Here is a 14746-nt window from a genome sequence, read left to right on the forward strand (position 1 = left end):
ATGATACCTCCCCCTCAAACAAAGTATCTTATCATTAATATAAACTCATTTACACTAATGACTCACTTTACAAAGCTTTAAGAACAATCTCCCAAATCAAAGATTGAACCTTTACTTCAATCTCTCACAAATATGCAAATACAAAGAGGAAAAACTCTTATGTGAACCCTAGCTTTTACTCTCTTGTATATACCTCTCCTCAACCCTAATACACTCCTAAGACTCCTTATATAGTCCCATGACATATTTGGAAGCCTTAGGACAAACCCACAAAAGCCCACAAAGAATTGGACATAAAACATAAACACATGCTGTGAGGAGCTGGTCGTTGCTCGACCACCCGAGCGAGAGTCTAGTAGCTTCTGTCTTACTGCCCCTGCTTGGCTTGACCGAGCCCATCAAGCTCGACCACTCGAGCAGGCTTCATGAGCTCCCATGTTTCAAGCCTTGCCTTCATCAAGGCACACAAAGTCTCCCACTTTGATCACTTCATCAAGTGATCCAAAACATAAGTTTTTATACCCCTTTGCACACACACTATCACCCTCTAATGTGCAAGCCAATGAGTACGCTACGAGGTGATCAAAGTCACCTCCATTGTGGTGAGATTTGGGGCTTGACTCAACAACTAATTTGTTTTTTTTTTTTTTATCGTTTTCTAATACATTTGAGAGTTTATAAGAAAATAAGTTAAAAAATAAGTTGCTATAAAATATATTCAGATTAATAAAACAACCATACTAAAAAGAAAAATAATTAAGATGCGAGGTTAAGTGAAGTATAAAGTTCACTTCAACGAACTTAAGTAAACTACTTCTTTTGCTTTATATTGTTTGTACATTTCATAAAAAGTTCTCACAATTTATAAAGAAATGTTTACTGGTTACAAAGCCAACTAAAATTTCCCCTTCCTTATTATAAATTAGTTGATATTTTCGACAATTTTCAAGGGTTATGCTCTATCAGTCTAGGGGATATATAATGGTATAGCTTGACCTAGACTTGCTCTAAATAACCAGTAATAAAAACAACTTTAAATATAAGATATTAAGAATACGCAACAATAAGATGAATTTGAATTAATCTTTGTTAGAAGGTTTGTATATATCATATATTTATATGTATCAAAATAAAAACATAATAATATTCAAAAATCTATTATATATTTAATGCTTTAATATTCATGTAAAATAATTTATATAACCATTTTGAGATATATAGATATTGTATTTGTAAGTAAATGTTGTTCTAAGTACATATTGTTAGAAAAAAGTGATGTTTTATGGAAAAATGAAAAAATATATCATAAAAAATTAATTAAATATATGAATAAGAATTAAAGAAAAAATATAAATTATAAATAAAAATAAAAACATAAAAAATTTTATAAAAGGAACTAAAATAGAAAATAGAGTAAAATTTTTATTATAAAAGCGTAGATGATCCTAGAGGATTGATATTTTTAAATCATGCTTATGACCTTTCCACGCAAATGGATCACTTTCAGCAAGTTGCTGTATTTTGCATGTAATTTCAAAATAAAAAAAATCAGCTTAATTGAACGTAGGTTAGGATGTGGTTATATAACAACAAATTTGTATATACCATGATTATTCCCGTGATTGCTAAGCGTTTGATTTAATCAGGAATATTCAATCATGATTTGATGTTAATTCAATGAATTAAAATTAGAAGAAAAAATGAAGTTGATGGACCGACAAAGTGACAAATTAATCAAATGATAATACTGTTTTTTAGACAAAAATGATTATGTCATGAGAATAGTTTTAAGTTTCAAGTTTCAACGAATCACATGTAAGTCTCATGTTTGGTTTAGTTTGTTCATGCATATTTTTAGACGTGCCAAGTAACATTGAATAAAATTGTATTCAATTTTAATTTGTATTTTAAAATTTAAATATATTGGAGCTTTTTGAGTTACAGAATGCAAACTCAAAGAGTTAGATAAAGTCTCTTTATTTTTCTCTAACGTGTACAATCTACCACTACACCTTTATCAATCTAGTACTCCTTTGATTTCTAAAAAGTTGTTATAGTTGTATATTGTATAAAAATTAAGAAATAATAAGACGAAGTCCTTGATTAAAATTACAATGGATGACAACCTAATGGATATGATGACTGGCCAAGAGTTTACCTACCAATACGCTCCATATTAAGTGTGGACTTGATTGTAGAGGTGGTTATGGGCAAATTTGGAATGGTAGCGGATCGGACATACTTATAAAAATATGTCAGCGGGCTAAATTCTTCAAAAGGCAGCCCACTATTACGAACCTTATTTTTTGCCGCTACCTGCCCTCTTTATAAGTGAGCGAGACCTATGAATAAATGGACTTAACAAATATAAAAAATTCAAAATACAATTTTAAAAATAATAGAACGCACAAAAATACTCAAAGTGATAATTTTTTTTTAGAAATTGGTGCAATAGCTACGAAATGGTATATATAATTATTTCCTCATCTTTGTGAATGTGCGACACTTTTTTTTATTTTGAATGATTTAGTGAATTTGTTGCACTTTTCTACGGACATTTGAAGTATTGTATCTTTTCATATAATTTAAAAATAAAAATTATAAAATTTGTATATTAAAAAAATAAGCGTGCGAACTAGTTTACCCGCGGGCATTATTTTTTATGTCGTTATCCGCCCGTTTAACTTAACGGACGGATATTACCTGTCCAGATATTAATTTTTTCAAAATTGTTGTCTTTGCCCGCCCGTTTTTCTAGCCGGGTGAATCGAGCCTGACAGGTTGCCCGCTCATAAATAAACCTAGCTTGTTTGTTGTGAAGCCCTGGAAAGCTTGTGGACATGAGTATGCGATTTACACATGTAGAGATGGAGGTGTTTGGTGATTTGTGTTATGTTTAATGGTGTTGATGAATGGAGGTTACAAGGTGTAGCTTATGGACTCAAGTTAAGCCGGTAGAGATTTTTATATGGGCGTTGACTTAGTGGGCGATTTATGTGTGGGCATTGGTTCTAACTTCTAAATGTCTTGGTTTATGCTATTGGCTATTTATGAGGAGTGGCTTGAGAAGCTAGCCAATAGAATTCTTTGAAGATGAGAAACAAACGGTTGAAGTTTGGAGAAAGAAGAAGGAGCCAAGTTGGCTTTCAAGACGCCTTGAAAACGAGTTAGTTTTAGAATTGGCCAATTGAATACCGAGTCGATGTTAAACCCAATGTACATGGGCTTGGTATAGTATATGTTATAACTGTATGCTCAAACCCACTTAGGATAATCTAAACTATTACTGAACCTTTTTTCTCAACGTCGCCTATACACTTTGAGAAAACTCAAACTCTATGAGAACCTCCATTTTAGACTTCATTAAATTTTGGTATTGCTTCATTGCTTTGTGTCATGGTATTGTTTACTCAATTATTTTATTTATTTATTAATTAGCATCATGTTACTAAGATACCCTTTGATCTTTCCGGATTGACTTTGACTTTTGGTCAATGGGCTTTCTGCTGGACTTCCTGTCTTCCTTGGAGGGCCCATGGGCTTTTTACCTTCAGAATACTTGACTTCCCTGTCATCTATCTTCTTTGGCCATCCTCCTTTTAAGGAGAATAACTGCCCACCACTTTCCACTCTTCAATCATGCTTGGCTCTCCTTGTTTCAAGGTGAATAACTGTCCATTCCTCCCATGATCTTCCACCTTTCCTCTCTGAAGTAACTTCCTCCTTCAACATTATAAATAGGGTCCACCATCAGAGAGGAGAAGACATCTAAAAAATAACCCTCTTAAGCATCCTTGCTCATACTCCACTTCATTAGCATACCAACACTCCAATAATATCACCCACTGCATCTTTTTGTATTCATTCTGTAATCACTTACTCCATATTCTCATATCCACGTTCTAACTTGAGCGTCGGAGGGGTTTTCCGGGAGATCACCCCCCGGACAAGGCTAACGTGTTGTGTTGCAGGAATTCAGGTCGCTTCCCCTCATAAGTCGCTTCTCTTGATCACACTTCTACTTATCTCCAGGTATTTCAAGTGTATCCCACTTCCTCGTTTCATTACCGAAACACTTTGATTATGGATTTCTTGATTTAGAATTTTACTCAATTAAGAGCAATTATCGTTAATCTTAGACAATTTAAAATTCATTTTTAGCCTGAAAATTCTGAATCACAACAATTCAATCATGTGAATATTTTCCTTCTTAAAACTCAATGTATAAGCAACAATAATTTATTTGTGTACCTTTTTGTCATATATATATATATATATATGTTAAATTGACATTTTAAAAGTCTCCATCTTTACAAGCTTATTTGAGAATTGTTTATTAGTCAACAATAAAATCTAATCAATAAAACAATTAAAATTTTTTACTATAATCATTTGAAAGATATGTTTCAGTTTAATTAAAATAATAGACTCATATAAATAAAAAGTAAAACATGTATTTAAAATGAAATAAGTTCTATATACGTGAGACGGTGAGAATAAAGATGTTTACTAATAATTAATTTGCTTCAAAATATAACTTTTGTATAAAAAAAATCAACGTCTAAAATTCCACACAACATAAAATTTCCTACTGATCAAAACATTTAAAGCCTTTAGGCAAGTTCGTTAGATCCACTCCTTATTGATTTGCTGTAATATTATTTTCTTTGACTTATGACTTCTTAATGACGCCGAATTGTATGTTTATTTATCTAAAACACGCATCTTCTTGTCTTTAATATACTCGCTATTCAGTTCGTTCCTCCCATTTAGTATTATTTTTTATTTTGGATTATACATTTTATTTTATATTAATATTATTTTTGAAAATAAATGAACTCACCCATTCATTTAATCTTATCCATACATTTAAATTTTTTTTTTTAAATTTTAATTCGCAAAATTTAATTTCTCTTTATTTATTACCAAATATCTACAATTTTTTTTTTAAAAAAAAAAACCTTATACAGGGACAGACGAAGGTATTAAATTGAAGATTTTGTTTAAAACTTTACCCAAACTATTCTACACCAATCCACAAGATTACATTACATATACATAATTATAAAGCATAAACGTTATTACCAATGTAATTAATTAGTTGCAGTAGGTTTGAATGTATAACAGTTTGTTCATCCAACTGTCTTTCTCTTTCTTCTTCCCTTCTCTTAAAACACTGCTTGAATTATGGTTTCTCTTGCTCAAATAACCTTATTGCCTATCTCAATCTTGTTCATTAAAGAATTCTTTGGCCCTTACATGATCATATTAGACCCTAATTATCCCCTTAATTATTAAACACAATTAACTAATCCTTATAATTATTACTTAAATTTACTAACAATAACAAGTATGAAGTATTTGGCGACATTTACTTTGGTGATCGTAACGATTTTAGGCGTTGCGAGTAAAGGGTACGATTGTAAAATAGTACAGTTCATCTTCGGCGACTCGCTATCGGATGTAGGAAATAATGAGTATCTTCCTAGAAGCCTAGCTAAGGCTAATCTTCCATGGTATGGTATTGATTTTGGTAATGGTTTACCTAATGGAAGGTTTACTAATGGTCGTACTGTGGCTGATATTATAGGTACGTATTAAATTTCAAATCATTATAAAATTTAAAGTTGAATTTCATGCATGTTTATTGTAAATATAATGTACCGTGTAATTTTAAAATAATAAGTGTTTCATACATAAAACTAAATTCGACAAAATTGATTTGTACGTGATCATTCTAATTGAATTTAAATATTGATAGAATTTATAAAGCTAATCAACACAATTTTTCTATTCTAATAAAAACCATTATTTGGACCGAGGAGTACATATGTACGTATAAAAATTTAGTATGATAACCCATTTGTGATCTAAGTACAACGATTAGAAAAGAGATTGACTAATATATAAACTTAATGTGTAAAAAATTATGGGATTTGTGCGCAATCAAATCTTCTTTTATGGGATCTTATTGTGTACAAGCCTTATGACAGATTTATTATAATCATATATATTTCATTGACGTGAAGTCAATATAAAAATTATTTGGCCGGAAAATGGAATGCAGGGGACGACATGGGTCTGCCAAGACCACCAGCATTTATGGATCCAAATTTAGATGAAGACATGATTTTGAGCAATGGTGTAAACTATGCTTCTGGAGGTGGTGGCATCTTGAATGAAACTGGTGGTTATTTCGTAAGTAAATTATTTATTTATATTTATGCACAAATAAACATATTTAATTAGTTAATAATAATTCAAATTAAGTAATTTGTTTTAATTTACTACATGCAGATTCAAAGGTTGTGTTTCTACAAGCAAATAGACTTATTTAAAGGAACCCAAGAGTTGATTACTAGAAAAATTGGCATGAATGAATCTCGCAAGTTTTTCCAAGAAGCTCGTTATGTGGTTGCATTGGGAAGTAATGATTTTATTAACAACTACCTCATGCCGGTTTATAGCGATTCTTGGCGCTACAACGACGACTCTTTCTTGGACTACTTAGTCGGAACCTTTCGAGATCAACTTAAGGTAATCTTAATCCTTAGTAACGTCTCTAAATTTCCATATTTTGTTTGCATTTATAGTCATAAATCATTGATTATATTTAAAATTATTATTTATTATAATCTCTTATTAGTAAAAAAAATTTGAATAGTACAATTGAATCTTCCCTTGCCTTACAACTTACCTACATGTCGTGGGTTTGATACTTGTTGCAATAAGTTATCTAATTTTTTCAGGAAAAATTACTTAAAATAATTCAACTTTTTCATAATTTTCTTACAGTAATCCTACCTATTGAATAACCATAAATTATCTCAACTTTAAAAGGTATTTACCAAGAGCAAATTCGGGTAATCGATGACCTACTCTATATAACAAGTTTTGTTTCTTTAAAAAAAAGGTAAATCAAAACAAATGTCAAAAAATATTTATAAATATTAAAATTCTTTTAGCATTTTTTATGAAACTTTTTGAAAATTTTCCCTTTTACTATAATAAGTCATTCAGATACTTAAGTTTACTCTAACCAAATACCCCATAAAGTTGAGATTATTCATGATTAATCAATAAAACATAAAAATGTTGGATTATTCTAAATAATTTTTTTTTAAATGTAGCGCCCTCACGTGCGGGCACATGAAGGCATATTTTTCCGTCTCTGACCCATTTGGTCATAACTCATTAGTCTGATAATCATAAAGAATTAGTTTCATAAAAATAATATATTGTTCTTATAAGAATTGAGCATTGTCTCAAATACGAAGTAAGATTTTTCTTCATAAATTTCTATGACATAAAATCACTGATTTGAATCGTGATGGATGAGAATAAATTTTGTAAATGTGGAAAGAATCTTGATTAGGCAATCTTTATCCTTTATTGTACTCTAAAAAGTATCACATTTGAATTTGTATAGGTTATGCATAACTTAGGAGCAAGAAAGTTGATGGTATTTGGGCTTGGGCCCATGGGCTGCATTCCACTGCAGAGGGTGCTAAGTACAACAGGGGATTGTCAAGAGAAAACAAACAGACTGGCCCAAAAATTCAATGAAGCAACAGGCAAGATGATGACAGAGCTATCAAGAAGCCTGCCTGGTGCTAGCTACAGATTTGGTGATGCCTTTGATGTTGTCAATGATGTAATTACTAATCCTACCAAATATGGTAAGTACAACTAAACTCTATAATAAATGCCTTTTTTGTAACAAACATCACTTTTTTCGTAACATCACTTAAAAAACTTAATATAAAAATATGAAAATGGTTAATTAGTCTTATTTTTATTAAAATTAAGACCGGAGAATCCCCTGTAGAGGTAGGTTAAGGAAGTTTTCAATCCTTTCCTCACATGGTGTAATGTGTTAATTGAAGTTTTAATTTTTAATCACTAGATCAACTCATAATTCTTTTTGATTAATAAGTCTTGTTTAAGAGTGTATATTACTATTTTTACTTGTAATTTGTGACCCATTTTCGTTTAAGCTATTATCTTCGTAGGACTATGTAATTTCTTCATAAAAAAATCAATAACAATTGCAAATAGAGGACAAAAGAGAACGAAGAAAAAATCATTGTCATCATATCCTGCCTGGGTGGGATTTAGGGGTGTTTAATGGGCCGTGCCTTTAAATTTAATATGGACTTACAAGGGTTGGACTTAAAAAACCGATTAGACCCCTTTTTTACTTAAAATTATTATAATCTCCATTAATCAATTTATAATATTGAATTGTAGAAACGTTCATAATCCTAATTGATATTGTCATTTATAATAATTAAATTATCAGTTAATTATTTTATTTATAAAGGCTCGTTTTTGACCCTAACTAAACCCTTTTATAGCTAGCTCCATTTTACTTATAATAGAGCCTTTTTTCGACCTAGTCACTTTTAACCTGGCCTTTACAAAACCCTTTTTTAAAACGGGTTGAATAAGTGCTCAAAATATGGGCTTGGCGTGTTAAACACCCCTAGATGGAATAGAAGAGGACCAACTATACTCTTATCACCTAATTGGATACAATTAGGTAGTTGTAACAATATAACTTAATTAACAAGCTATATATTTGTGAAATTTATTGTTGGTTTGGTGGTATGATGGGTGGGATATAGGGTTCCAAAATTCAGATTCACCATGCTGTTCATTTGGGAGAATTAGGCCAGCATTGACATGCATACCAGCATCAGTATTATGTAAGGATAGAAGCAAGTACGTATTCTGGGACGAGTATCACCCAAGTGACTCTGCAAACATGATCATTGCTAAGGAACTCATCAAGAAATTCAAGTTTACAAGGGTCAATCAAGACGATAACAATGCCGCTGCTCCTTCTCCTTCTCCGACACTTGCGGCCGACGTGGACACTCCTGCTGCTGATGCTCCTTCCGCTGATGCTCCCTCCAATAGCTAAACAATCCCTAATGAATTAAGTAGTCTATATTTCAGGAACATATATATTCAATAGTTAATTACTATGATTATTATTTATGTTGATTGTTATTGTTAGGTCTACAATTTGGTCCTTAATGAAGGTATATTTGGTGCAACTATAAGCTAAGGGATTGTACATTATCCCTTTGTGAGCACTTGTTTATCCAAATGTATCTTGGAAGTAAACTATTCAGTTCGTATCATTAGCTAATTATAATCATCCAAACAAACCTTAATAGTAACAAAAATTTTCTCCATAAAACATGAAAATTCTCTCATAGTCAAACATTCAAAGCATATTGTAAAACACATTCTTGTGAGAGACCATTTTTAATTGGACTGCCTTAATACATATTTTTTAAAATATGGTAAGTAGACATTAAAAATAATGTAAGTAGACATTTAAGATATTGTAAATAGGTATTAAAGATCCGGTAAGTAGACATTAAGAATAATATAAGTAGGCATTAAGTTTTAATGGGCTGGGCCTGAGTGACGTCTCTCAAAGAGATGGTCTCTCAAGAGACTAGCTGATTGTAAAAACAAGGCCACATCGTAAAGGTTTTTAGAAATAACAAACGGATATTTTTCGTGTTATAAAGGTGTATAAAAAAGTATTTTGGTCTGTATCAAGGGATATCTTTTGGTTTCAACCAATTATAAGCGTTACGATATACATCACTTCCATTATCGCACTACAGTTTCTTTACAGGAACTATAGACTTTACCGTATTTTTACTCTATGGAGGCTCAAACGCGTGGGTTATTATAAACCATTTGATTCAAATCACATTTATAACAACAATAAATAAAATTAATAAACGAATAAGTACAAATTTTTAAGTGTCAAAATAACTATACCAAGGAGATCAAAAAGGAAAGGTAAATATTCAAAGTTGCATTATTTGAAGCAAGGGCTTTTTCTCCTTAGAGATTGTTAGCTTGTTGACCAGCAAAGGAAAAGGTGAAGTCCTTGAAAATTTATTGGTCAACAGCTTTTAAGATGCATGAAGAGAAGTCAATAATCACCATCATTCTAACTTATAAGACTAGTTGAATTGAAAATGGGGCAAAACTTGCATTCCTATCAAAATTTCATAATCATTCTATACATTTCCAATTATCTTCCATTTCCATTTGTCATGTGCTCAACAAAACTTAAATCATATTTCAAAAGGATTGTATCAAAACCTATGTATTGGTATCTCCTCTAAAACTCTAAATAAATCTAAAATTATTAGACAATTTTTTAATAAATCAAATACAACATTTAGATATATACATGTGTTTAACATAAATATCAAGTTTGAGTAAATCTCTTACAATATGCTACTTTATATGAAAAAAATCTAATTTAACTTTAATTTATAATTATCGGAAAATTATCAGAAAAATATCAATAATTGCTCCACTAAAAATAAATTCAATTATTTTTTTAAAACAGATCTACATATTCGAGATAATTGATGAACATAAACAATACGTGAGCTTATTTTTGGCAAAATATCTAATAGGATAATTTTCTCTATATTACATAACAAAAATAAAGGGAAAGATTGATAAAAATAAAGGGAGTGTGATTGACCCGAACTCAATTAGCCATGATGATGAAAATGCAATACACTTTATTTAGAGCATGCTTAAGTAGTGTATTAAATTCTCCTTCTTGTCGCTAAAATTTTTTTACACCCTTTTTAATTTGATTCATCTTTTTAACTTTGCAACATTTCTATCTTAAAGAGTATCTTCGTTACCTTTTAAAATTTTATTCACATATTTTTTCTCATTTTTTTTCACTTTTAATTATACTTACACAATTTAGTAGTCTCTATTAATTTCTTAATATTTATGATATTACCAAGTACAGCTATGGTTGGCAACACTTGTTGAAATAAGAAGTGCTCGAATTGTCATTTTCTTTTGGCATTAATTTGCTGGCAAAAGCTGAACCGTTGAGCCCCCACTAATTAAAGGGTGTCTTTTTAATGCCACTTTTCATGGTTTTGGCATGTGATGAAGCAAGGTTAGTGAGTGAGTAAGTGCCCAATTGCCCATAAAAAGCCTTGATAATAAAAGGTGAGGATTTTTTGTAGTGGTAACAAAGTGGATTTATACACAATTTCCACTTATATAAACACTATGAACTTGAGGAGATACGCCCTTCCCAATTTTTTTATGCAAATAGTCTATATGACTGTTTCTAAAGAAGTTTCTCTTTTACGGAAGATATAGAAAGAATAATAATTCATCACTTGAATATAGAGGTGTTTATTTAAATAATTATTTTGATTAATATAGATGTTTGTCGATTTTATTGTTATTTAGTTAATTGTCTATTATGTGATTAGATAGGTTAAGTGTAATATTGAAATCGATAATTTAAATAACTAAATTGTCTAATTCGATATTAGTTGAAGTTTGATTAAGGTGTTTATGTAGCTCTTGTCAATATTAGTCAATGATTGACTTCATTTTGATCAAGCACTAATCGTCAATGATTGACTTAACTATAGTCGGTTACAAATCGAGTTTGTACTTTATTTCTAATTAAACATCGGTTGCGGGCTTAATTTTAGATTCTAATTATAATCGGTTACTAATCAAATAGTATTCAGTTGATGTTGGATGAAAACGTTGTCATTTGAAATATGAATACGATTCAGATTGTAAATTCAGTTTGAGTTTTACCGAAAACATAGCAATTACTTTTTAGATTGATTTAAGTATTAAGATAATTAGTTTACCTAGCAAGAAAATGTGAAAAGTCAAAATTTTGTGTACTAACACCAACGTTTGAGCACGCATTATTGAATAAAAGTATGGGAAATTTAGGTATGCTACAGAAGTTTGGAGAAGTTAATACTTTAATCTAATTAATGGTAAGATAAATTGATGGAAATTATTTATATTGATTTTTGCGCGTATATGACATCAAGAGAGATTAGGATCATATCGTATGTTGTTTAACTTATTTTAGATACTATATGAGTGCTAAAACAATACTAATTAATTATTATAAGACATTTCCACTTGTTAATGAACCCCCAAAATTAGTTAGCCCGACGAATAAACTAGCCATTACTAATCAACAAATAAAAATTTGTTACTAATGAGTTAGATTTTACTATTTATTTACGTGCATTAGTAATGAGTTTTTTACCTAATAAATTAAAAATTAATGTTATATTTGCCTATTGACAATAAATTACCATAGAATATTACTACTCTCTAGTCGAATTGGTAATGAGTTGTTTCCAGGCGTGTTATGTATCGCTCACCCTTCTCATGCATGAAACTATTTTTTTAGGAGACAATTGAGTGCGTGCATTTCTCCATGTCCTCTCCTTGGAGGGGGCACAGTATGATATGTCCGTTATTCTCCTCCCTCCGACCCCGACTTGTGTGGAAAACTAAATTGTTGACTATGATTATGACTATAATCTGAATTGATGATATGTAATTTATAATTTAGCAATGTGAAAACTAAAACCGGATTAAGTTGTAAATATTATTAGCATGGAGCTCTCAGAATCATTGTAGAAGGCCAAAAGCCCTTACAAGGCTTTGTACCCATTTTAGATTATTGTGACAAATTTCCATCTTCAATAAGCAATGTTGAAGCTTGTTGCAATGATGAGGCCACACAACACACATTCAAATCCCACAAATCCTGTTCAAGAAAATAAACGCTAGCTCGGACCTTCCTATGCTATATATGATTCAAATTATTTAATTAAAAACTCTACTAATTATATAATATTAATTTATGTAACATATAACACTTAGAAAATGACAACTAATTAAGTTAGTTTAATAATATTTCCATAATATTGAACGTTCAGCTCACTCTATAATGCATCTTAAATTGGCGAGTTGTAATCATATTTGTGAGATTTTTTAATGATAAATGGGGGTAACAAAGATTGCTTCTTGTACCAAAATAACATACTCAATAAGAGTACAAGACTGAACCAGCAATTATTATAGCTGATAAGATAAGTAATAACATTTCCTACAATCATTTTATGTACACAAATATAAGGCAGCAGAGTTAACCATAACTAGTAACATCATCTAAGACCATACATAATAATATAATTAGTAGTACAAAATAATTATAACTAGTTATTACATATATAATCTTATAGTAGCAAGAATACATAAAATGCGCAAGATCAGATCAGCATTCTTTAATTTCAATATAGGTTGGGCTATTCAATTCTAACAATCAACACAACCACTAAATTGAGGCCTTGGAGTGTGGCGATTGTTAGCTCCGGAACCAGGGTAGTCTTGCACTTCTATTTCTCTCATCTTTCTTTCCATGATTTCCCCTTCATCATGCATTAATGCTTCTATACCACCCTGTTTCATTTTACACCATAAATATTGATGAATTAATCTCATAGATTATATAACATATCTTAAACACGAAAGGTCACCTGTTCAAATCTATTCACACTGGAATATTTAGTATTAAGTACGCAAAAGAATTTGACTTTATCATCAGATTAAGTTTATTTGTTAAGTTGACTCCTTACGTGAGAGAGCCCAAATACATTTATTAAGAAAAAAAAAAAACAACTTAAAAAAACACAAACCTTGTAGAAGCTCATTGAAGCTTTGACATTTGCAAGATTGTCATGCATTAGACGCTTGGCTCCTACAAAATTTTGAAAGATACATATATTGAAAATCATCAATATTTTATACTAGTAACAAACACAAAAAGAGATATTGTTGTGAGATACCGTTTTTCAGCGAGAAGACCTTAAAATAATAATTCTAGATTACTAATAACTTTTATTTATTGGGCTATTTAATCCATGTATAAACCGTCTCTCAGCGAGACAACCTTAAAACAAGAATTCTATATACTAATATTTAAGTATATTGAGCTATTTAACCTATAAGGTGTATCTCACGGTGAGACCGTCTCATTCGTAGAAGAATATGCGTACATTCAAAAGATAAACAAAAGAGAATGAAGGAAGTTACTTGTAGAAGGGACGGCATTCGCCTTAATGATGCTAGAAAATCCAAGAACAATGACTAGCACGACAAGAAAAGATTTGGGTAATGCCATCTTATGAGAAGATATATTGCTCTTGGCTTTGTAATTTCCTCAACTTTGTGATCTTTTAAATCAAAATGTTGCAATTTATATACATTATTTTGATGGGTTGGCAAGGAAGATTGTTTGTGAGATTTGGGTATGTAATCAATGGATATACACAAAGTCAATATATGTATATATAAAGTAGTGACTGTGAACACAGATACAGAAAAAGGATTGTCTTAAAAAAATTAAGCATTAATAAAAAGCTAATTTTATAGAGTTGATCTTTTGCCAAATCTAACTTTTTATCGCAGTGTCTTTCTGCCGTATTGTGAGCACTAAAAAGGTCAAAGATGAGAGAGTACCATTAACTTAACTAATATAGAGTGAAAAATATAATTTAGTAAAAATAACATGTTAAATTAGACTGAACTTATTGTAAATATCAGTATATTTTAATCAGAAAAACACGATGTGTACACATTTTATATGCCAAGAATATTACCACCCAAAATCATATGGCAATAGAAAGAAACACTCCAATAACCTATAAAGTGTGCACACCATTTTTAATTAATCGATACGGGATAAACAATCTGATAAGTGCAATTATTTGCACTTATTTATATCATTTTATACTCTTTAATGATGGTCGTTGCTAGTAATTTCGTGCGTATTTTAAAGATTTATGCTATATTACTCATTTTGGTTATTCATGTTGATTTTGAGTGGTTTTGATTG

General features: G+C 30.5%; 2 protein-coding genes across 2 annotated transcripts; one reads left to right on the forward strand and one right to left on the reverse strand.

The window, feature by feature from the left end:
- The first annotated feature begins 5199 nt into the window (after positions 1–5199).
- On the forward strand, positions 5200–9173 carry LOC130797555 (GDSL esterase/lipase At1g74460). The gene is made up of 5 exons (XM_057660169.1): positions 5200–5590; positions 6068–6198; positions 6298–6537; positions 7430–7679; positions 8628–9173. The coding sequence occupies exons 1-5, from the start codon at positions 5353–5355 to the stop codon at positions 8924–8926; spliced, it is 1158 nt and encodes a 385-aa protein (XP_057516152.1). The 5' UTR covers positions 5200–5352; the 3' UTR covers positions 8927–9173.
- A 3732-nt stretch (positions 9174–12905) lies between these two features.
- Positions 12906–14327, reverse strand: LOC130797558 (uncharacterized). The gene is made up of 3 exons (XM_057660173.1): positions 13945–14327; positions 13548–13609; positions 12906–13311 (listed from the first exon to the last, which is right to left on the reverse strand). Exons 1-3 carry the CDS (start codon positions 14030–14032, stop codon positions 13168–13170), a joined length of 294 nt encoding a protein of 97 aa, XP_057516156.1. The 5' UTR covers positions 14033–14327; the 3' UTR covers positions 12906–13167.
- Between the last annotated feature and the right edge of the window lie 419 nt (positions 14328–14746).

Source organism: Amaranthus tricolor, chromosome 13 (genome assembly GCF_026212465.1).
Source record: "Amaranthus tricolor cultivar Red isolate AtriRed21 chromosome 13, ASM2621246v1, whole genome shotgun sequence".
NCBI lineage: Eukaryota > Viridiplantae > Streptophyta > Magnoliopsida > Caryophyllales > Amaranthaceae > Amaranthus > Amaranthus tricolor.

Coding starts and splice junctions, on each gene's coding strand:
- LOC130797555 (XM_057660169.1), top strand. CDS start 5,353: ATGAAGTATTTGGCGACATTTACTTTGGTGATCGTAACGATTTTAGGC. Junction 6,199..6,297: donor ATGAAACTGGTGGTTATTTC/GTAAGTAAATTA, acceptor TACTACATGCAG/ATTCAAAGGTTGTGTTTCTA. Junction 6,538..7,429: donor CCTTTCGAGATCAACTTAAG/GTAATCTTAATC, acceptor GAATTTGTATAG/GTTATGCATAACTTAGGAGC.
- LOC130797558 (XM_057660173.1), bottom strand. CDS start 14,032: ATGGCATTACCCAAATCTTTTCTTGTCGTGCTAGTCATTGTTCTTGGA. Junction 13,610..13,944: donor GAATGCCGTCCCTTCTACAA/GTAACTTCCTTC, acceptor AAAATTTTGTAG/GAGCCAAGCGTCTAATGCAT. Junction 13,312..13,547: donor CTTCAATGAGCTTCTACAAG/GTTTGTGTTTTT, acceptor AAAATGAAACAG/GGTGGTATAGAAGCATTAAT.